Genomic DNA, 22,246 nt, shown 5'->3' with positions numbered 1-22,246 from the left:
TGTACTGAGAAGGAATACATGCTCAGCGAATGGTTTTGATGATCGAGAAGTGTGTCTTTACCACTGCTTATTAAGTTGTTCTTCCTAATAAAACATCAGTTGTTTGGTAATTCTTCAACAGGTGTTATCTTATGTTACTAGCTCTGAAACTTAATTCCAGCTCTGTCAAGAGTCTTTATTTTTTGCTTTATAGCACCCCACACAATGGTGTTCCAGTTTGTGACTGATGCTTCTAGGAATTATGGCTCTACAACAGTGTCATTTCATTTATTTTTTTCTGAGTTAAAAGAATGCAATTCTTTCAATGTCTTATGGAATGCTATGAGGTCAGACTTGGGTTGCATTGCAGTGACGATGAGGTAAAGGCCTCCTTGTTCTCCCACTGAAGGGCAAATTTGGGCTGAAGCTTTCCACCTGGAAGGTGTTGTGAAATCTTTTACCATGTTGTCTTCTGAATCGTTCTCCTTTCCTCTGTATTGGCATAACTCGGAGATGTTATAATTTTAGCAATGTAGTGATAGCCCAGGGAATGACTGGAAGAGTACAGAGTTTCTGGGGCTTGTGTTTGGTGTTTTTTTTCTTTAAAGTAATTTGCATTTTGCTTTTTTATTGCAATCAAATATAGTGGTGATAACCTGTGAGTAATAGAATTTCAGGCAGGGACTAATTTCTCCACCATGCCATCATAAATGTTTGTAATTTCAATGGTGCTCTGTATGCCGCCACTTCATTCCCATCCAGCAAAGCAGGTTTAGGTGGATTTGTGTGCCAAAGCTGAATATATTAGGAAATCTCCTGAATCTACCATCCTACCATATGTCAGAGTGGTGAGAGATTTGTGAGCCCCAGGTTCAGTGTGCTCTTAAAACGCAGAACAGTAGCTTGAGGGGTCCTACAGGAAACCCTCACTCCCTCCCACTGAGCGTACAAGGCAACCCAGTGCCCCCCATAGTATTGTAAATGGGTCCTCAGGGTAATCGCCTTTGGTGATACCTGGCAGTATACCGCTTTCGATAGTGTTCAATGCCTGTATCAAAGCCCTCTCCTCAGGAACTGAGTTATGTCTGTGGTATGGAAAACGTAATGCTACATATGTATGAAAGCCTCATCTTGGAGTTTTTATATAACAGAAAGTGATGGAGGGTTATTCCAGCTCTTAATTCTGGTACATCTCTGTGCCTGGGAAACATCGCATGCTCCTACAGTATTGCCGTTAGGGTCATGCAAGATAACATTCATGTTTCTTATGAATCTGTGCTGATGCTGTGCTCACTGTGGTGCTTGTACAGATAGGTGGGCAACAAGTTATTATTCCTTTCCTTCATGGAGCTTTCTTCTTTCTTCCACAGTTTGTCAAGGGACAAATAACAAGCTGACCCAGCTGGGACATGTGGAAGACCATTTCACCAGCCTGCAGAGGATGTACAACAACTGCGAGGTGGTACTAAGCAACCTGGAGATTACCTACGTGGAGCACAATCGTGACCTCTCTTTCTTGAAGGTTAGTGTTTTTGGCCAGTGTGGCCCTCCCTGCTAAAGGAATGTTACTGCATTTTTTAAGTGCAAAGGTTCAACCATTCATAAAATTCTGTGGTGATTCCAAAAACATAACTAGCTAATGTCAGAGAAATTGCAGCTCTCAATCTCAGCATACCTGTAGGCTGCAGGATATACTCAACCTTACTATACTAAATCAGATACTTTGAGAAATAACTTTTCAAGCACCTGTCAACCTGTGCTGGCTGCCATGCAGATGTGTTTCTTCTTATTTATAAATATTATTACATCCTTACCTATTAAATGCCTCACTCCTCAGAGGACAAAAGGCTTTGTGGTGCTGTTGGGCAAAGCAAATTGCAAAGTGAATGACAACCTGCTGAGGGCAGTTTTTGAAGTGTGGAGGCCCTTACCCTGCCCTCCAAGCTGTGACCCCTTTCCCTGCCATGGCAGTAAGTGCCTCTCCAGCCTGCAGTGCTCACACTCCAACCAGGCAGGCAGATCCTGTGCAATAACTTGCCACATGGATGCTTCAAGCAATCTTCAAGATAATCCTCTGTGTTTGACACATGGGCTACTCCATCTCAACATTTGTTTTATGCACAAGTGCATGAATGACCATGGCAAACTGAGAAGGGAATAGCCAGGGGATACCTGTTAAAACACAGCCGCAGCATGGGGAGGAGTGCTGTCTGCTATGGGGACGTCTGCGTTCTCCACCAGCAGAGACTGGGCAAGGGGTACAGCTGTGCTGACCTGCTGCCAGGCAATGACTTTGTGTCTTGGGTTATATTTTGTTTTTAAAGAAGGTGTTTTAAATGCATTGCTTTTTGCATGCCTGCTTATCATATTAGGAGGTTTTCAAAGAAAGAGGCAGTAGGGGAAGGAGTTTTTTTGACATGAGAAATGTACAGCTGGTATCAAGAGCTCTTGTATGGTACCTGTAAACAGGTCAGTCCCCTGGGCTGAGAGGAGTAATCTATTTGTGTGAGCTTTTCTTCTCAGGGAACAAAGAAAGGGAAAAACCATTTCATTATAGTTACAAGCAAAAACATCAGGAAAGAGGTGGTTCAGACATCCGGGTTACAAATGTGATGGTATTGCCATTTTTCTTTCCCAAGCACAACTTGGCCATGGAGTTCAGTGTTCCCAGGAACATAACGGGTCTCTTGAAAACACACTGGTGGTCTTCGTAGGATAGGAAAATATCCAAAGTGGTAGCCTGAGGGTTTTCCATTTATGGTGATAGAAATGCATACATTTCACAGTACAAGGCAGGAATTAACCTACATCCAGGGGCAGTGCCTTACTTGTCTTGTTGTCCTGTAACTATTTATTACTTAAGAGGGAGAAGGTTACCTGATCTTCCCCTCTGCTGAGCATCAAAGGATCTGCAAGGGAAGGGGCACAGAAGAGAGAGTGTAAAAGCCTCAATCAGATTGCATCTCTGTGCTGCCAATGGTTGGAGGCTGGGTGAATATTCAGCGGAAGCATCATACTTGGTTGCCATATCATGCATGCTTGCCCTGTTCTCCTGCATCCTCACTTCCCCTTGCTTGGGGACAGAACAGGCATAAGATGGACCTTTGGAATAACCCTCTGGTAGCTGCTCTAAGGGTCAGTTTATACCTGCTTAGACAGCAAAGTTTTCCACGTTGTCCCTTGTTGTTCTTGGCTTTATTTGGTTTTTAATCAGATTAAGTGGTTTATTGTTCCTTAAAATTGAAAGATGGTGGATTGGAAGCATGGGAGGAAGAAAGCGACTCTGTCAAGAGTAGAAGAGTGCTATGGATTAAGCACCTTGTTTCTTCTGTTCTTTCAGACGATACAGGAGGTTGCAGGCTACGTGCTCATCGCACTTAACATGGTGGATGTCATTCCCCTAGAAAACCTCCAGATCATCCGAGGCAATGTGCTGTATGACAACTCTTACGCCCTGGCAGTTTTATCAAATTACCACATGAATAAAACCCAGGGACTCCGAGAGCTGCCAATGAAACGGCTATCAGGTGAGATGAGGGCAAAAGGTGGAGGCACCTCTAAAGCAAACTTCAACTGTTAGGTTATTGGTATCAAGATCCGATTGAAGACCTCCTCTCAGAGTCATAGGCCATCAAATCCTACTTTAAAAACAAGGGTCTGATTGTAGTTTCCCAGTTTCCTAATTGCTTTCCTGCTAGCCAGCCTTCTTCAAAAGATGAAGAAAGTTCATAATTTCCCGTTGTAGAAAGATCCCGAAAATCCAAAGCATCAACAGGGTGGTGAGATTTATTTGTGTCCCACAAAATGGCAAAGAAGTATCCAGTCATTATTTTGCATTATTTGGTTCTGGCGCACACACATCAGTATTTTCTGTTCAGTTCCAGTGGAGACTGGTGGTATGTGAGTTAGGGTCTTACACGGTCTCTGGCTGATGGTTTCTGGCTGTGCACACCAACAGTGCCATCTCTGCCGAGTGCAGTGACCTTTGGAGGTGGCACCAGGCAGAAAACCACATGTAGTGGCATCTTAATGGCATCCAACAGCAGCTGACCATCCAGAACCTGTCAGTCTGCACCTGCTGTTAGTTGCACCATCAGGTGCTGTGCAAATTGTCCTTTTCTGTCAGCACAGTGTGCTTGAGGCAAAGAAACGTGGTTTATTTCCCTTTCTTTAAATCAGAGACAGAGACTTAGGCAGTTTGCTTCACTTACCAATTTTTTTCCTTCCATGGCAGAAATTCTTAATGGAGGTGTTAAGATCAGCAACAACCCCAAACTGTGCAACATGGACACCGTTCTTTGGAACGACATCATTGACACGAGCAAGAAGCCTCTCACGGTTCTTGAATTTGCAAGCAACCTGTCTTCTTGTGAGTATTAACTTACCAAAAATGCTACGCGCTCTCCCGTTTCAGAGAGAACAAACATCCCATCTTTTGTGCCGTGGGTTTCAGGTCCAGCAATTCCTGTGTGCAGGGCCACCAAGACCTGTTCCAAGGGAAGCCCATTCATTTCTTTACCACTGGCCTAAGATGTAATTTTTCATGGTGGTTAGGTCCATAACTCATAGCTCAGTGAAGTTCTTTGGAAAGCTGCTCTTGGTTTCAGACAGTACCCTACGTACGTGTTTCTTAAAAGACAGCTCAGAATAATGTGCACTTATTTATTTTCCAGCAACCTTCTATTTACAGTATAAGGCTCTGGTCTAGAAGACCTATATGGGTACCTTCATGGAGTTACTGTGGGACTTGAAGCCTTTTTAGCACTACGGCCCAAGTTGAGTGCTATAAAACTCTGGTGTTTTGGGCTGCACAGGTTATTCCTGCAAAATTAATGATAAACAGGCAGGTAAATCTGATGCTTTAGATCAGCAGGAAGATGACCGTATATTTAAAAGCTGTGGCATATGCTTTGAGAGGGCTCAAGCTAATCCTTCAGCCTTATGAGTCCCTTGTAAAATCCCCAGTCATTTCACGGAAAGGAGTTTATTTTCATTTCTGAACATTTACTTTCTGGCACTGCAAATTGTCAGGAAAAAATATTTTCTTTATCTCGTTCCAGTTGCGTAATTGCCTGAGAGCTAATAGCCAACTTCTGTGTTGACATATTTTTCTGCAGAGCCCTAGCATAATCAAGGGGCTGCAAATGATACAAGTCAGCACAGGGGTTTGGCTTTAAACACCACAAAAACGTTAACCTTTAACTTTTCAACTTTAAAAAAAAAAAACAACAAACTAGTTCTGTGGTCCCGCACCAAATCAATCAACTCTTGGACAAGTATTGGCGGTTGTTCAGCTATTTGATGGGCGGTGGGGGGGAGGGAGAATCACATGATATTAGCAGGAAGAATCACTCTAGTAGGAAATGCCTCTTAAATGTAGTGAATTCCAGATTAATCTGCTTAGACAGCCGTTTATGGTTTTAATAACGATCCCATAATCTGAAATAAGTTGTTTCTCTGGGACTTTTCTTGTCATTAAGAGAAAGAAAAAGAATGAAAGAATAAGGAGAGAGGGATGGGAAATAGCCCAGCACTGAAACTTAGAGGTCAGGCAGAACGTCCGTCCATCCTGCTGCCTCTCCTTCGATTGTCCATCTGCCACGTAGTTCTACGCTGAGGAGTATTTTTGGCAGAGGGGCGGGAGGAGGGTGTGAAGCAGACAAGTCGAATTACTTTGTGGTTGGAGTAGCTGGCAGTTGCCTGCAAATCCAGTTGGGTTTGTTTTCTTTTTAGAACCACGTTGTTCAGAAATACTGCTTTACATGTGGCCTGTAGTGAGCAGCTGGCACATGCCCGGCCGCAAGCCGGTGGTGACTTGCTGTTACATGCAAACTCCAGCAGAAGGGCCAGCCGGGCAGTAGCTGAGATTCCTGTTCCTGGGAAAAATATGCCTCTTTCGTAAGCCAGACTGGTTGGGTATTGCGCTTGCTTGCTCGAAGGTGTGGAGAGCTGCACGTAGGAAACCAGAGATGAACAAAGGATAAGGATTTAAGGTTCAGCTCTGAAAATCTTTGAGCACTGGTATATAGGTGCTTCCTCCCCTGATTTGCTGAGAATGAAAGCTCAAGTCTTTGTTATCGGTGACTCATGTGATGTTGTTGTTGTCCATGATTATAGAATATAATGCTCTGCTCTCGTGTTTTAGGTCCCAAATGCCATCCGAACTGCACAGAAGACCACTGCTGGGGTCCTGGTGAACAGAACTGCCAGACATGTAAGCCTGCAGATTAATGAAGAAGTATCTTGTGTGCTCTGACATCCTAAGTTTCTATCTACTGAAAAACTAACCTGTCAAGTGCAAGTTAGTGACATGTGTTTCACACTTGTCCTTCTCTGCATCCTCCTACGCTTTTTCTCTAAGAAGTAAAGGAAATACATCATTTCTGATTCTTCTTTCCTGATTGGTGTTTGTAAAGTTCAGTGGAAGGACCTCTGATCTAGACATAATGCAAATGAAAGCAACGTCCTGTCTTCTGTTCTCCATTGCATCACCTAAACTCAAGTTTCTTGCTTGGAAGTACCAGGCCAAATATGTACAGCTTCTAGAGCTAAAAGAAAAAGGAACATACAACTTCTTTCTCTTCATTTAGTATAAGCTTTAGGGTTTTTTTCACTCACCTCTGCAGTTTGGCTCATGCCTTGAACTGCTCTTGAGGTGGACAGTGGCTGCACACACAAAGTCCTTCCCAGGCTGGTCCCAGCAGCTGAGATGGCACAGTTGTCCTGGGCGCTTGTGACACTTCAAGTGTCAGGCCTGCAAGCTTCCAGCTTTTAGAAACTCTTGCTGGCTTCAGGAGGATGACTAGGAGCACATAAAACAAAACTGTTTGCAGGCTCTGGCTCTCCTCTCGAGGCATTTGAGAATCTGGCCAACTGAAAATATATCCCACATTTCCATACGTGGGAAAGTTTGGGCTGATATGTAACTTTCTCCTTCAACGAACGTGAGATATTCTGTATGAAATATAAACGTTTGCCGTGATATATGTTTCCAGCAGGAAGCTCTAGTCAATAGCTATCAAAGTGACGAGCTGTTTTACTCCCCTGCTGATGCTTATGAAGAAAATGATATAAAAATGCTGTTCATGTAGAACAATGTGCCTTTTATTCCCCTGTTTCTAGTTGAATGGAGGAGTTGCTGTCAGAGAAGCTAATGCATATCATAGAAATAATCTGTTTCCTTGAAAATATAATATCTTTCTTACAGGCCTACAAGAAAAATGAAATAATACCGTTTGAATACAAAAGCATATAATGGAAAAAGTCAGAAATAGGATTTTTAAAAATCACTGTTTTATACCCTGTAGCGAGCTACATTTTCCAACAGTTTTCTGTTAATTAACAACCATCTGTTTCAGGCTTACAGAAATTCCTGATGATATTGTAACTCATTTGTACCAACTGCAAAGCTGATAACAGTTACTGTAGTGCACAGCTGAAATGCTCAGGGTGGTGTAATGCAGCGGATTAGCCATCAGGTTTCTCTGACATCTAATGCCAGGGTCTGCGGATCAGTAAGTTTTTTTGTAGAGAACAATCAGTCCCATTTTGGGCCTCTGGTACAAACACGTTAGCCATTAATTTCTGCGTTTTTTTTTTAATTGTTCTGATTGATATTCAAATGAAGACAATTTCCTGATTCTCAGCAAAATGTTGCAGGCAGTTTTTGCTTCCCTGCAAAAAGCTGAATCAGGGCCAGTTCTTCCTCTGGGTTGCTGCACTGGTGCAAACCCTGTGGGAGTTGAGTAATGAAGATTAAATTTGGCCAAAGAATTGAAGCTTAAAGAAAAATAATACAATATGCCTATGAAATCAGTTTGATGAGTGGGTATCCCCCCTCTCTCCAAATTTCAGAAATATCTTTAGTGCTTTGAAGGGATCCTAACACCACACCAAGAATGTACAGTTTCCTATTATAGTAGAGTCCTGGCAGTTCTCCTGTCATGCTGTTTTTCCCAAAGCTAGCACCAATAATAGCAGTTTTTCTCAACAAAATGGAGCCAGATCCTGCTCTATTGCTCAGCTGTAAGATGCAATGGCTCCACAGGGTTTTTCTTGGTTTAGGCATTGATGCCACAGGGACCTGGATGCTCCTTCTAAGCAGGACATGGTTTGCTGGCTGGGACCAGACTGCTTAGCATCTCATAAGAGCCAAGATAATTATGGGCTGAACAGAACCCCTTCTCACCACCACCCACACCAGTTCTCACCCCTCCCAAGCTTTGGCCTTATGAGGACAGAATACACATCCCATGGGGAAATTCTAGCACAGATCCTGCACCAGACCTTTTCTCCATATTTCTTGATCTCATTGCAGCAAGTACAGCTTAAACATTCTTTCATTCCTGATGCTTTTCCTTTTCTCTTTTGTCTTCCAGTAACGAAAGTCATCTGTGCCCAGCAGTGCTCTGGCCGGTGCAGAGGAAAGGTGCCCAGCGACTGCTGCCACAACCAGTGTGCTGCGGGGTGCACGGGGCCTCGGGAGAGTGACTGCCTGGTAACAACACTACACCATCACCACAATTGCTTAAATCCCTGGGCACAGCAAGTCAGGCTTTCAGCTGCATGTCCTGTAGCCTTCTTTCATCTGAGAAGGCCTCTGAGAGATGCTGACCTGGAGAGTGCCCCAGGGTTTCCCTGCTTGGGTGGTCGGCAGGAGGGAAAAGGACATGAGCTTCACAGTACCCTTAGCTGGTCTTTACTGACTCTGCAGATGGACCTTCCTAGTGCTTACCAAACCGGTGTTAGTGCCTTTGAGAGGCCAGTGAGCTCAAAGTTGTTGCAGAGCAGCTAAGTATTTGCTGTAGGGCAATGTAGGTGGGTCCCCAGGTCCTCAGCTGCTGCCATGGTACAGTGCCATGCCAGCACAGCTTTGCCATGTGCTCCTTAACACTAGTCAGTAATAAACTTATTTTACCAAAGCAAGAACTTGTAAGGGGAATCAGATATGATGGATCTTCACTCAGTTTGCGTTTCATTGAATTTCAGACACAAAGTCAAGTTTTCTCTTTCTGGTTTTCTCTTACTGCAAAAGCACTGTGTTTGGGGGACCCTGGGGCAGTGGAGGGAGAAGGAACAAATGGAGCTTTTTTGGAGAAAAAAAAATCCCATTGCTTTTCTACAAGAGTTTCAGGGGGTTGGTGCACACTGTGTTTTTAACTCTTTCCCATGTTTGCACTACACTTCATTCTGAATTAAGTGATGCTTGAGTAATTGCCACAGAAACCATCTGGTCTGGGTTTTTTTTTTTGTTATCTGTATTCCTGGTCCACTTATAAATTCCATGGCTATGATGCCCTTACTGGCTCGCAGAGAAGACTGTTATTCTCTCTCATCTGGAAATCCAGGGTAGAAAAATGGGGAAAAGAGAGTGATTATTAATTTAATGCAGAATTAAGTTGGAAGAACCAACTTGCCCTTCATAAATGCCTGCTAAATTGTTCATTATCTGCAGCCAAATTTAATGGCTTCAGTTTAATATTTAGCCAGAAAAATCAGTAATTGGCAGGAAAGAACTTGATTTGATTTAAGTTATTAAAAAGCAGCCAAGAAAAGTACCGTTTGTCTTGATCTGGTTACTGCTTGTAGGGAAAATTCTTCTGTCTAAGGCATGCAGATTTGCTCCTGTTCCCACGTGAATCCCAGCAGCTTTCCACCAGAGTGCCAAAGTTTCTTGTTCAGAAAAAGAAAACCTCATGTTCTCTCTTTTTTTTACATATTAAACTCGATTGCCCAACCTGAAGTAACCATTCAGCTTCAAAGCACGAGGGACCGTCCCTGTAGGTGCTTGAGGTTTCCATTAGAGCTAAGCAGGGACCAGATGAGTGTTATTAAAAGGCTAATGTAAAGCCATTGGCACTTTTTAAGGAGAAGGTACTTTAATGGGTGCTGTTGTTCAATGACAGGCATGCCGCAAGTTTCGGGATGATGCTACATGCAAAGACACATGTCCCCCATTGGTCTTGTATAACCCCACCACCTATCAGATGGATGTCAACCCTGAAGGAAAATACAGCTTTGGAGCCACTTGTGTGAGGGAATGTCCACGTAAGTTTATTTTGGGTCACAACCACAGAGGAAGTGGGGTGTTGGAGAGAGGTGGGGACCTGTGTCATCCCTCTGGGTTATGGCCAAGTGCATGAGCGCTTTATTGTTCTCATCAGCTTCTGTGGGAATTGGGAACAGGTGACAAAAATGAAAGAATAGCTGGTAAAGAAGACAGCTGCTTCAAACTAGCTGTATCCATCACCTTCCCTGAATTTTAACCATTAAAGTTTGACCTCTGAAGACTTTTCTCTTGATGGGGAAAAAAAAAGCATCTTATGAGAATCATCAAAACAACGGCCAAACAAGTCATATGGGATCAATCCTGTGGATTACCAAAGCACTATCAACTCAACTGGTTCTTAATTAGGACTGATAGAAAGTAATTGGTTCAAACACTCCCTCTCAAGGCTTGTGATCACTGCTTCCTCTACAGATGCTTGCTTTTTCTTTCATGCTATTACAAGTCCATGATTTTTTAACCCATCAAGGCTTATATGTAAGAGATGGTTTAGCTTACAGATCTGATATCCCTTTCTGAGGTTGACCATTGCCCTGCATGGCCCTTAGACTGGAAGAGTGAGTGAAGGTGAGGGATCAGAGGTGCCATGTATTGATCCTAGTTATGGCACTGCTGCACAACCTGACCTTGGCAATGTTGTTTTATCCTTTTGTGACCATTCCTCTCTCTGTACAATGGTGGTAGCATTGTATGTCTGTCTACCTTCAAGGATGTATGTGAGAATCATAGAATGTCCTCAGTTGGAAGGGACCCAGAAGGATCATCAAGTCCAACTCCTGTCCCTGCACAGCACAACCCCAAATTCACACCATGTGTCTGAGGGCGTTGTCCAAGTGCTTCTTGAATAGTGTCAGGCTTGGCACCATGACTGCCTCCCTGGGGAGCCTGTTCCAGTGCTCCACCACCCTCTGGGTGAAGAACCTTTTCCTAATATGCAACCTGTACTTGAATTAATGCCTGTACTTTGCTAAGCATGCCAAAAGTTCAAAATCCCTTTTTCTTCCTAGTATTGAAGTGCCTGTACAGCCCACAATGCATCCCTTTCCTATTTCAATATCCTTGTTTTTCCAGACAACTACGTTGTGACAGACCATGGCTCCTGCGTTCGCTCATGCAATACTGATACTTACGAAGTGGAAGAAAACGGTGTTCGGAAGTGTAAAAAGTGTGATGGGCTATGCAGCAAAGGTATAGAAAGCATGAAATAAACCAGTAAGACTTTGACGTGATAGGTAACTTATTAGAAAAAGTACATGGAGTTCTGACCTTAATTAAGTGCAAATTCAATAATAAATATACAGTGATAGTTTGGAGATCTGATAAGTGGTTTCATCAGGAAACATGTCTGTGGAGCATGCTTTCCAACCGGGATACACCACAAGTACAGTAGATTAATTGCATCGTGTGCACATGTATCTTGCACTTCAGCCTTCTCTTTCATTGTCATTCCCAGTATCTCATCAAGGGGAATAAAATGAGAATGAGACAAAGAGAAACAAGGGCATGTGCCAGAGCCTGTGTGTGGAGATGCTCAGACCAGAGCTGCACAGCTGGTCAAGCAGGAATGTTTGTCCTGTGGTGCTTTCTGAAAAGCAAAAGTAGGCAAAAGATCTATGAAAATCATCTTAAAGTGATAGGTTTGCCCATATGGGAGTGCTTTCTGGACTAATGGCATCTTCATGTTTATTCCCTTCCATGTGACTGGGCTTCACTCTTCTTTCCTCTGACTTTTGTATCTCTCTTAACAGTGTGCAACGGCATTGGAATAGGGGAACTTAAAGGGATCCTCTCCATAAACGCCACAAACATTGACTCCTTCAAAAACTGTACGAAGATCAACGGAGATGTCAGCATTCTCCCAGTTGCATTTCTAGGGTGAGTTGCCTGTTGGTCATTTAGCACTGGAGGAGAAGGGCTAAGGAGAAATTCAACCTGAGCCATTCTTTTCCCAATTCCTCATTCTGTGTTTTGCAGTGATGCTTTCACGAAGACCCTACCCTTGGATCCCAAGAAGTTGGATGTCTTCAAAACAGTCAAAGAAATATCAGGTCAGCAATGGGTTTTAAGCTGAGATGGTCTCTGATTGGTACTGCCAAAAACACAAAGGGAGAGGAGGGGCATTTTTTAAGCACAGGAAGAGAAGTGTAAGCAAACAGTTTCTGTCTCTGAGCTACCAGGAGTTACTCTTCACAAAGATGGTCAGTAGCGCCTCACCAGCATTATGCCCACATAACACATACTGGCCTCCCATCCAAAGTGTGTCATTTGGCCAGACCATCCCTTCTGCTGAACTGTTAGCCCTAGTGAAGAGTAAAAGCAGAGGAGATCCTCAGCCACCCAAGAAGCATGTGGTGATGCAGAGGCATGCCACTCCAGCTGAAAAAAGGCCAAGTGTGTTTCTATTTGTGGAAAACCTTTCAGAAGCTTCTTAGGGAAGCGTGCTCCTTGGCTTGCGTCATCCTCACAGAGACACCCTCTCCAGCCTGAAGAGCTCTTCCTTGGGGTGAATGTGTCTCCACAAGCACAAAGTGGCCAGGGAAGCCAACCCTTGCACCAAGAATCTACTAAAAGTAATTTTGTTCAGCCCATTATAAAATGAATGTAACAGCTGGGTCCACACATGACTCCTGTTCCCCCTTTCTTTCTCTTTTACCTGTCTGGTTCCCTTCAGCGTAGCAATGACTAACCTCAGAGCTTCATACGGCAGCCTGCAATTTCCCACATTCTCCCCCTCCTCCAGAGCGCCTCAGCTAAGCAGGGAAATCAGCTTCCCTTAGCAAATCCCCTCCAAGTGGCTGCCTGTTCTGCTCTATTTCTGCTTTCTTCAGTTTTTCTGTTCCCTGAGGGCAGCTCACAAATGGGACGGAGTGATGCCTTTCTCACACAGGCTCTCAGCCAGGGTATCTGCTGGCAAGAGCCGTCATCACTGGCGGCTCGGTGGGGCAGGATGTGCGGCTCACCAACACACTCGTCTCTTGTGCTCCTAAGCCCTTGTGGTGGGCTAAGAAGTAAACTGTTTACAAAAGAGGGTTTAAAAATATCTCCCTGCTCCCTAAAATGTCATGTTTCATTTTGAGATTCTCAGATAAGCACAGGGAAAGCACAAGCGCCTTCTCCCGGCACGGAAGGAGCTCAAGAAGGAGGTTCTGCTGCTAATACTGGCCATGGCTTTATTATTATTATGTTTGGGTTTTTTTAATCTTCTTTTCTTCGTTTCAGGATTTTTGTTGATTCAGGCCTGGCCCGATAATGCTACTGATCTCTATGCTTTTGAAAATCTGGAGATTATACGAGGCAGAACCAAGCAACAGTAAGTAAACCATGCAGCAGAGTGACTGTAAAAGAAACTCTTTAGGGCTGCCTTTGTCTGAACACACCAAGGTATCAAGCGGTGAGATGTGGGTGTCCTGAAACTGATGTAAAATGGGAAAAAGACTGCAAGGAGTTGAGCACCATCTTTATAGCAGTAGATAATGTACCCTGAGGGGATGAGACCCTCAGGTCTGTGCTGCATGTGGAAGGCTGCTGGGAGCCTGCTCTAGGACCAGGCTCTCCCCCACCAGCCTGGAAGCAAAAGTGGGACAAAGAGCACTCTTTGCAGTCCAGGGCAAGACACAATGTCGTCAGAAGCACTTTGGGTTCAAGGTAGCTGGGCAGTCGGGGACGGAGGTTTTGGCTGACAAACAGCGCAGCACCAGCAGTGCATCCAGTGCCCATCTGGGCTTACTCTGAGAGGAATGATGGCTTGGTGGACCAGCACAAAATAATAGCTGCTCTACCCTACAACCACTGTTGCACAACATTTACTTGACAGAATGCACATGTCCTGCCAGTTTTAGCTTAAAATTCCGATGCAAAACCAAATATCAGTATTGCAGTTGTTTTATGATAGGTACGTCATGTACCAGGTGTTAAGCTTAGGGGGCTGAGCAATGCCTTGCGTGAACAAAATTGAGTTTGCAGCAACACATTTGAAAATCAAAAGAAAAGTGTGCTGAGTTAAACCCCGCTTACTAATTCCCTTTCTTCTGTGTTTTTTTTCTTTTTGTCCATCTCCATTTTAGTGGCCAGTACTCCCTTGCCATTGTTAACTTGAAAATACAGTCACTGGGGCTGCGCTCCCTCAAGGAAATAAGTGATGGAGATGTTGCCATTATGAAGAACAGGAACCTCTGCTATGCTGACACCATGGACTGGCGCAACCTGTTTGCAACTCAGAGCCAGAAAACAAAGATTATACAGAACAGAAATAAAAATGATTGTGGTAAGTCTTCCTGCCTTCCTGCCTCCTGTGGAAGCTCATGCTAAAATGCAGGAGTTATTCAAGCAAGGATTTTGTCTCTCTATTCCCCTGGCTGCAAAATCCATCAGTGATACTGCTGTATTATAGGTGGTGAGGGAAAAGTGGGATTCTTTTTCCCACTGAGGATGTGGATTTCATGGTGTCCAGCAGATGGGAAGGAGCTGTTTCACCGCTGTGGGCATAGTGAAGTCTGAAGGACACAGAAGCTGACTCCATACGTTGGACTTTTTTTACGAGGTCGAAGCTGTTGGTCAACCATGCTGCTGTTGACTGCAGTGGTCCCTGGGCCAAAATCTAATTGGTTCTCTTTGCAGAATATGAATATGTTGCATTTTGGAAATTGATCATAGAATCACAGAATGGTTTGTGTTGGAAAGGACCTTCAAAGATCATCTAGTCCCACCTGCTGCCATGGCTGGGGATATCTTTCACTAGATCAGGTTGCTCAAAGCCCCATCCAACCTGACCTTGAACACATCCAGGGATGGGGCACCCACAACTTCTCTGGGCAACCTCTTCCAATGTCTCACCACCCTCATCATAAAAAATTTCTTCCTTATGTCCAATCTAAACCTACCATCTTTCAGTTTAAAATCACTGCCCCTTGTCCTGTCAATACAGATTTGGTAAAAAGTCATTGTAAACCCCCTTTAAGTATTGAAAGGCTGCAATAAGGTCTCCTTGGAGCTTTCTCTTCTCCAGGCTGAACAAACCCAACTTTCTCAGCCTGGTACTGGTTTAACTTTATTACATGGCTGTTAAGCTGTCGCAGAGGAGCTTGTTTTTATTTTAAAAGGCCAGAAGTCACTCTTAGTTTCAGGCTTTGGTTATTAAGAGAAGCATGTTTATTCCTGTTCCACACTACCAGGATCATTCATGTCCGCTTTGGAAGGGGTTAGAGAAACTGGCTGGTCAGGATGGAGTCACCTGCAGTGCTCTGTTTGCCCTCTCTCCTGCCTTGATGTCCATGGCCTTTTTTCTTTCTTTCCTAGCTGCTGCCAGGCACGTTTGTGACCCCCTATGCTCAGATGTGGGCTGCTGGGGCCCCGGACCCTTCCACTGCTTCGCCTGCAGGTTTTTCGATCGCCAGAAGGAGTGTGTGAAACAGTGCAATATCCTGCAAGGGTAAGGTGTCTGGGGGGTGCTTGAGGTTTGGCGATGATTTGAGAGTTTGGGGTTTTAGAACATGTTGTAACTAGAACAAAAGGATTTTACCAGCTTTGCACAGATGTTGTGTGAGCACAATACCTAAAAAGAGGGAAAAGCTGGGAGATGAGGTAGCTCTCCTTCCCTGTTAATCATTGCTTAGGAATTTGCTCCTGCCACAGTGACTGCCATGAAAACATCCCCTCAAGCCCACAAGGAGACTATCTGGAGGCCCAAGGAGGCTTTCTTCCCCTAAAAAATAAAGGAGCTTAAAGCCCCCCATGAAAATCCAAGCTATGTGTGTCAGGTCAAGCACATCAAGGGAGAGCCGGAGCCAGCTGCAGTCACTGGGAATTCAGTCACCCCCAGAGCCAGGGTTTCAATGCTTGGTAGGCTTTCTTACTGCTTATATTTGCTCAAATGAGCCCTTGCAGTTTGCAAAGTTGTAGTCAAGGGAGAACGAGCTTTCATCCAAAAAGCATTGGGAGCAGCAATTCCAGGTAAAATTATTGCTTCGGCTTCACTCAGGCCGAGGAAAATGTATTGCTGCCTGTGTGTCAAGACTGTGGGTTGGCTGGGTTTTCCAGTCAGTTCAACAGGTGATGTAGGCAGGAAAGACATGGCTAGCATTGAAAATTACATGGATTTTTAAATAAATCTTTCGGTTTGACTTTCAAAAATCATGAATGTTGAGCAAGTATTTGACAGGGTGCTGATGCCCCTGATGTTTGTATTTGTCTAGCAGTTTACAGTTCAGCAGCTGTCTTTTTTGTGAGTGAGTTCCCTCCAGCAGCTATTATGACCTGAAGGGCAGATGGGGGCATTTTTTATGTCAAATGATGAGTAGATTTAGTTTAATTAATAACACCATTACTTGAAGTGGAACAGCTTTATTGCTATTGAAACCATCTGTTCCCAACTTTCATATTTTAATGATTCATTGTGTGTTATAGGGAGGGCATGAATTTAATTATCAGAGCATTGCTGTTTAACTTTCTTAATTATTATTTGGAGCCTTGGAATCACTTGAGCTGTTTTTGCTAATTTCTTTGCATCACTACCATTTAAAAGCCTTTGGAAATCATTGCAAATATTCTGTGTCGCTAGCTTAAAAGGCAAAGTAAACTCATTTGTAGTGTGCAATCTGGAGTGCCATGTGTTTCGCTGTCAACCAAATTTTCCTTACTCTTACCTCTGCCTGGTTCCCCTGGGCAAGTGGAACTTGTGTAACCAGGAGGGTCCCCCTGTACCTCCTTCTGTCCCAGTGCTATCATCATCCCAAACTATTTAAACTAGAGAATCCAGGAAAAGGAGAGATGACCACAATTTATCACTCACTAATCAGCCTGGTTTTTAACTATTTCTCTTTTTTTTGTTGTTTTCCAGGGAGCCGAGAGAGTTTGAAAGGGACTCCAAATGCCTCCCCTGCCACCCTGAGTGCCTGGTGCAAAACTCCACCGCGTACAACGCAACCTGCACTGGACCTGTAAGAGCAGATTCAGCTTAGCAAACCTGCACCTCAGACTGTGTATTAATACCTATTTCCCATGTTGAGATAATCCTGAGGTCTGGGATGGAGCGGAGGTGGGGTTGTTAGACGGCAAGATCTGGGGGCAGGGGAGCAGAAACAGGAGAGGGAACCTCTGGGTGTTATTTCTCTTTCGTGTCACCCATCATACGTGTAATCCACAATCACAGGCATTGCAGGGCCTTTCTTTTTTGTGTCTTTTTACAGAAAAGAAATGTAAGGCTTACTTACATATGTGACAACACAGTAATTTGGTGAACATTTCAGGAACATGTAGTTACTGAACAGCCGAGTTGGCGTGAACAAATTAAATTTCCTTATTCAGAGGGAAAGAACTGTTAAAAATAGTGGATTAAAACAGTAGCTTTTTGTCTTTTTGAAAAGCCATGATAAAATTGTGATCAAAACATGTATTTACTGGAAAATATTCAGGAAGTAGTTTTTACTTAAAACCACATTCCCTCCTCTAACTAGGTTACAGTAAATACCTATATGAAAGTAATTGCAGGTGTAAGTTATGTTCAAAGACAGGTGATCAAAACAAAATGATTGGATTTTCAAACTTATTTAAATATTCCAAATTCATACAAAAGCTCCTTCTACAAAAGTCAATACAGTGTAGTCTTGCTAGTCATCCAGTCTTCCTCAATTTTGTTCTTCTTTAATTTTGAGAATACTCGTTTGCATTAGGAAATGTCCAGTTTGGCAGCAGTGGAAAATTATTTCCTTTTAATCAGCTCAAACTTGTATCTTAATTGTAAAACTCTAATTCTCTTTTTGGTTTTTTTTTTTTGGAGGGGGTAATTGAAATCAAGTCTCCTGCTTCCATCACAGATCCCCCCCTGTGCTCTTTAACCCAGCTCTTTAAATACCTCTAGCCATTCCCTGCAGCCACCGAGTATTCAACCCTTTCCCATCATCAGTCTGCAGAGTCACTGCTCAGTAATGTGAAGCATTTCCATCCTTCCTTCTAGCGTAGACCACCATTGCCTAAGGGGTGTTATTACCTTCAGGTGGTGACCACCCCTTGTTCCATATTTGCCCAGCATCTAGTAATCAGTCTATTAGAGTGACCCTTAGACATTACAGTAATTAAAATAATCTTCCTATGTCATGTCTTAGTGTAGTCCCACTGAAACCAGCACTGTGCACCTGGTCTGTTTTTTCTCCGGAGTAGAATTTGACCCAGAATTGCTGGTTTCCCTGTTTTAAAATATTTAGGGCATTCCTGGTGCTGTTATAGTCTGAATAAAAACAGGTGTGCCAAAAAATGGCCAAAGGCAATGCCTTTGAACACAAACTAAGTGCTCTTCAAAGTAAAAAAAACTCTTGGACTCCTTGGATTGCCTCCTAATCCCCTGCTTCTCCCTACCAGAGGAAAGAACCTGTGCTGAGAAGCAGGAAAATAATGATTTGAGGCCAGTACTTCAGGGAGGTGTCAGCAGGTCCAGCTCCATTATTTTAAATTGTGTGATAGTAGATTGCACCAGGCAGCAACGTGGCATTTGAGCTTACCCCATATCAAGGCGTCATTAAATTATTCCCCATTTTAAATGAAAAATGCAAACTTTCCGAACAGGCAGAAGGCAGGGAAAAAGAAGCAGCAACACTGAAACTCAGGAAAATATTTGCTTTAAACACCAGGTACTGCCTTTTGTACAGTCCATCCAACAAGAGCAAATACTTACAAGAATATCAGGTAGCCGGGTAATAAAACTAGATGATGCTGAAAGCTTCCAGCAGTGGAAGGCATTTAGATTTATTTTCTGAACTTCCTCCTGATTAGGCTGATGTAAGGGCATTATAAACAAGCTGTTTCTCTTTGCAGGGCCCCGACAATTGCGTGAAGTGTGCCCATTTTATAGACGGCCCCCACTGTGTGAAATCCTGCCCAGCGGGGGTTCTGGGCGAGAACGACACCCTCGTCTGGAAATATGCTGACAGGAATGCTGTTTGCCAGCTCTGCCATCCAAACTGTACCCGGGGGTGAGTAAGACCTCAGCTGAATGGAAATGGGGGGGCAAATAGGGGAACAGCTCATCACAAGCTCTCCCCCTCCTAACGGTCCCATTTCAAACAACCAAGAAGAAGAAATAGCAGGGAGTGAGCGAGGTCAGGAGTACACACGAAATGTAAGCAGAGCACAGTGGACTTTGTAAATTGGAAAAGTTCTGTAGCACTTCTTTACACAAAAAGAAAACAAAAAAAAAAAAAAAAGAAAAATGTTTCAGGGGGTTTGAAACAGGTTTGTTTGTTGATTTAAATGGAAAATTTCCTGGAATTTTACAGAACTCACCCATCAGTGATGCACACACTGTTTTTTTCCCACCTGGCTTGGTGTTGGGTCCTCTGTTTTTTGGGAGGAACATCAGTGACATCTGGTGGATGCTGAGCTCCTGGGGCCCATTTTTCTCTGCACCTTTCATTTTTTAGGAGGGAAATCCCAGTAGGGTACCACAGTGATTTTCTTTCTTTCCTTCTTTCCATATGCTAGCACTTGGTCTGAGCTTCAGGCCTTGCTTGCCTCCTGAGTGTGGCTTTATTAATGGATATCACAGTAAGCACAATCTGTATGAGCATATTTATCCTCATTTGGGAGCAGTCTCAAATAAGCTGTGAATTCAACTGTGTTTAACCTACATGACAATAAGTAACAGGGCCGCAGCTGTCTCCTCTCCTGCTTTCTGACCTGAAAAGGACACGGTATGTACAGTAAGAGGTTTTAGGTTTTGAGACTTGGTTGTTGGACTGTGATGCTTTCAGAGCGAAAAACCGGCTCACATTCAGTATCATTCCCTTCACAGGCCCCTGCCCTGTACCCTGCAGGTCTGTCTGATCCAAAATCCTTCTGTAATATGCCTGTAATATGTGTTGCAAGAGAGAATTTATAACACTGGCCTCCAACTCAACTATATTCAGACCAACTATTGTCCCATTGTATATTTAGCAAATTAAACTGCCAGATCATTAAAGAGCAGGGTGTCTAGGTCCCCACCCTCATGGAAAAAAGGAGATGAAGGGTTAGAACAGCAAGTATCGGCCCTTTGTTATGCTCACAGCAAATTCAGTGCTCTGGTTTTCAGATAGAAGCTGCAACAGCCATGTGAGTTTGCCATGATTTACAGCGATGCTCCATGATTTGTTACAGTTACAGGCAAAGCTTATCAGGGCTTCCCATCAAACACCTGAGAAGAAATGGTCTCAGCTGAAAAGGCATCTTAAAAAATTTGCTCTTTATTAATGACCTCACTAGTCCCTACTAATACAAACTGGCCACAGGGATCCAATATCCTTCTTCTAACTGGCCATGTGAAAATGCGGCTGATTATTGGAGCAGCATAATGGGTAACCATATCTGAACAAGGTTTTCAACTGTGAGGCCTCGTTAGCAAGATCAAGCACTAGACTCAAATGAATGCAAACTTGGAGAACATACTCTGCCAGACATGGATGTAGCTGCACGCCGCACAGTAGCTCTTTGTGCACAAGCAATTCTCCAGAGCAGAGTTTGTCAGAGAAGTCCATTCCTGCCTGGCTTTAGCAGTGGATGGGTGTACCACAGGAGCCTGGCAGGTGATGGGGATAGGGTAAGGAGAGGGTTTTGAAAATTAGGGGTACCAAACATGTGGCACAGTGTATTTGGCCCCGTGTTATGAAGGCAGAACATAAAAAGTAGTATCAGTTTCGTCTATTAGGTGAAAGAACTGGGCTAAGTTTGCTACAGTTATATCGTGGACGTGCTCAATGGCCCTGTTTGTGTTGCTGTCCAAACGCAGCAGAAGAAATAGGCTGCATCCCTGAAGGGCTCAAGAGAGCTAAGGAAAGGTTGTGCTACTATTTTTGCTTTACAGATGGGACATCTGAGGCTAACGGCATTGATGGGTAGGGAACCAGTGTCAGAGGCGTAATCTGGGAACATGCAGTCTGGCGCAGCATTTTCCCTGTGAAGGCAATCAATCAGTAATGCCACTTACTTCTCTTCACGCCTTTCCCTCATTGTGCTGCGGGAAAGGGATCTGTTCAGCAGTGGGTGGAAAACATCTGTCTCGCAAAGTTTTTGCATCCTTAGGAACCACAGTCTCAGCAATTTCTGCTTGACAAGAAACAACTTCATTTCTGTCCCTGTCCAATTTCACGGCTAAAGCCCACAAAATCTTATCCACTTGATTAAGAGCGCTGACTTCAGTAGTCATGTAAGTAAGGGTTTCCAGGATCTGGCTCTGTTTTCCTTATTTGAAGAAACTGCAAATTAAGAGAACTTCTTTTCCCGACTTAATTTTATCACGACTTCTTGTTTTTCAATTTAGATGTGCTTACTGGTAGTGCATCAGTTCTTTTGTATTGCTGTGAAGAATCCCATCTAGTCTAATTTTCTTTGCTGAGTCATTTGTTCATTAGAAAACAGAAGGGAGGTAGCTTTCTCCTGCTCAGCTCAAAAGACCCCTTCTCTCCCATTTTCCCTGTAACTGCTTGGGGATTTTGTATACTAGCTTCCTTTTGCCTCTAGTACAGCTGAGAAAATACACTCTGATAAAGACAGCAACATCCCAAAAGACCTGGAATTACCCTGTTTATACCTCCAGCAACTAATGAAAGATACCAGCTTGATTAATCTGCTCATCATTGAAGGATTTGGTTTTCCCTTGCCATTCCACCAGGGCATGAAAATTAAGTTTAGCCACAGTGGGGTGGAAGAGCAAGAAGGAGAAAAACCATAGCTCTAGCTAATAGCACTGGCTGATGTGTCCTGCCTCCGCAGTTGCTACCAGTCTTCATGTGAAATGCAAGATTTGGGGGGGGTGGGGAATGGGAAAGTGTCCAGGGGTTCCGAGAGGGAAGGTTGCAGAAACACAGTGCAAATGTGATGCCTTTGTCACACTTTGAAGGTTAATGAGAAAGAAAGGGCAGAGGAAAGTTCTTGTAAGGCTTTAAAAACCCCAATGGTTTTCCATTTCTTTTATGACTGTAGAGTAACTTCAGGTATTATAGTGTGAGTTCCCTCTGAAAGGCAATAAATCATAGCAACCTGGCTGTATTACATCAAATTAGGAGCTATGGGTCGAGGAGAAAGTTGTTAAAATCTTGATGGATTTGGGAAATAAATAGCTGTGTCTGCACTGGGATGAGTAATATTTACATAAACAGATTAAATGCTGAGTTCAGGATGCAATAGTTTTCAGGGACTGTACACAGCACTAATTTTCCAATAAGTGGAGAAATATTT

General features: G+C 43.6%; 1 protein-coding gene across 2 annotated transcripts in view; it reads left to right on the top strand.

Moving 5' to 3' along the window:
- EGFR (epidermal growth factor receptor) overlaps positions 1-22,246 on the top strand; it is a 161,188-nt gene that overhangs the window by 113,647 nt on the left and 25,295 nt on the right. For both annotated transcript variants that reach the window (XM_075083747.1, XM_075083746.1), the window contains 14 exons: positions 1,350-1,501; positions 3,320-3,506; positions 4,214-4,348; positions 6,125-6,193; positions 8,358-8,476; positions 9,885-10,026; positions 11,117-11,233; positions 11,794-11,920; positions 12,020-12,093; positions 13,265-13,355; positions 14,110-14,309; positions 15,341-15,473; positions 16,881-16,980; positions 18,851-19,008. In XM_075083747.1, coding sequence (XP_074939848.1) covers positions 1,350-1,501; positions 3,320-3,506; positions 4,214-4,348; positions 6,125-6,193; positions 8,358-8,476; positions 9,885-10,026; positions 11,117-11,233; positions 11,794-11,920; positions 12,020-12,093; positions 13,265-13,355; positions 14,110-14,309; positions 15,341-15,473; positions 16,881-16,980; positions 18,851-19,008 — 1,804 coding nt within the window. Of the gene's footprint in view, positions 1-1,349; positions 1,502-3,319; positions 3,507-4,213; positions 4,349-6,124; positions 6,194-8,357; positions 8,477-9,884; positions 10,027-11,116; positions 11,234-11,793; positions 11,921-12,019; positions 12,094-13,264; positions 13,356-14,109; positions 14,310-15,340; positions 15,474-16,880; positions 16,981-18,850; positions 19,009-22,246 lie in introns of those variants that run through there.

This window comes from Phalacrocorax aristotelis, chromosome 2 (genome assembly GCF_949628215.1).
Source record: "Phalacrocorax aristotelis chromosome 2, bGulAri2.1, whole genome shotgun sequence".
Taxonomy (NCBI): Eukaryota; Metazoa; Chordata; class Aves; order Suliformes; family Phalacrocoracidae; genus Phalacrocorax; species Phalacrocorax aristotelis.
Note: the sequence above shows the minus strand (reverse complement) of the source record. Positions and strands in the feature narration are given on the sequence as shown.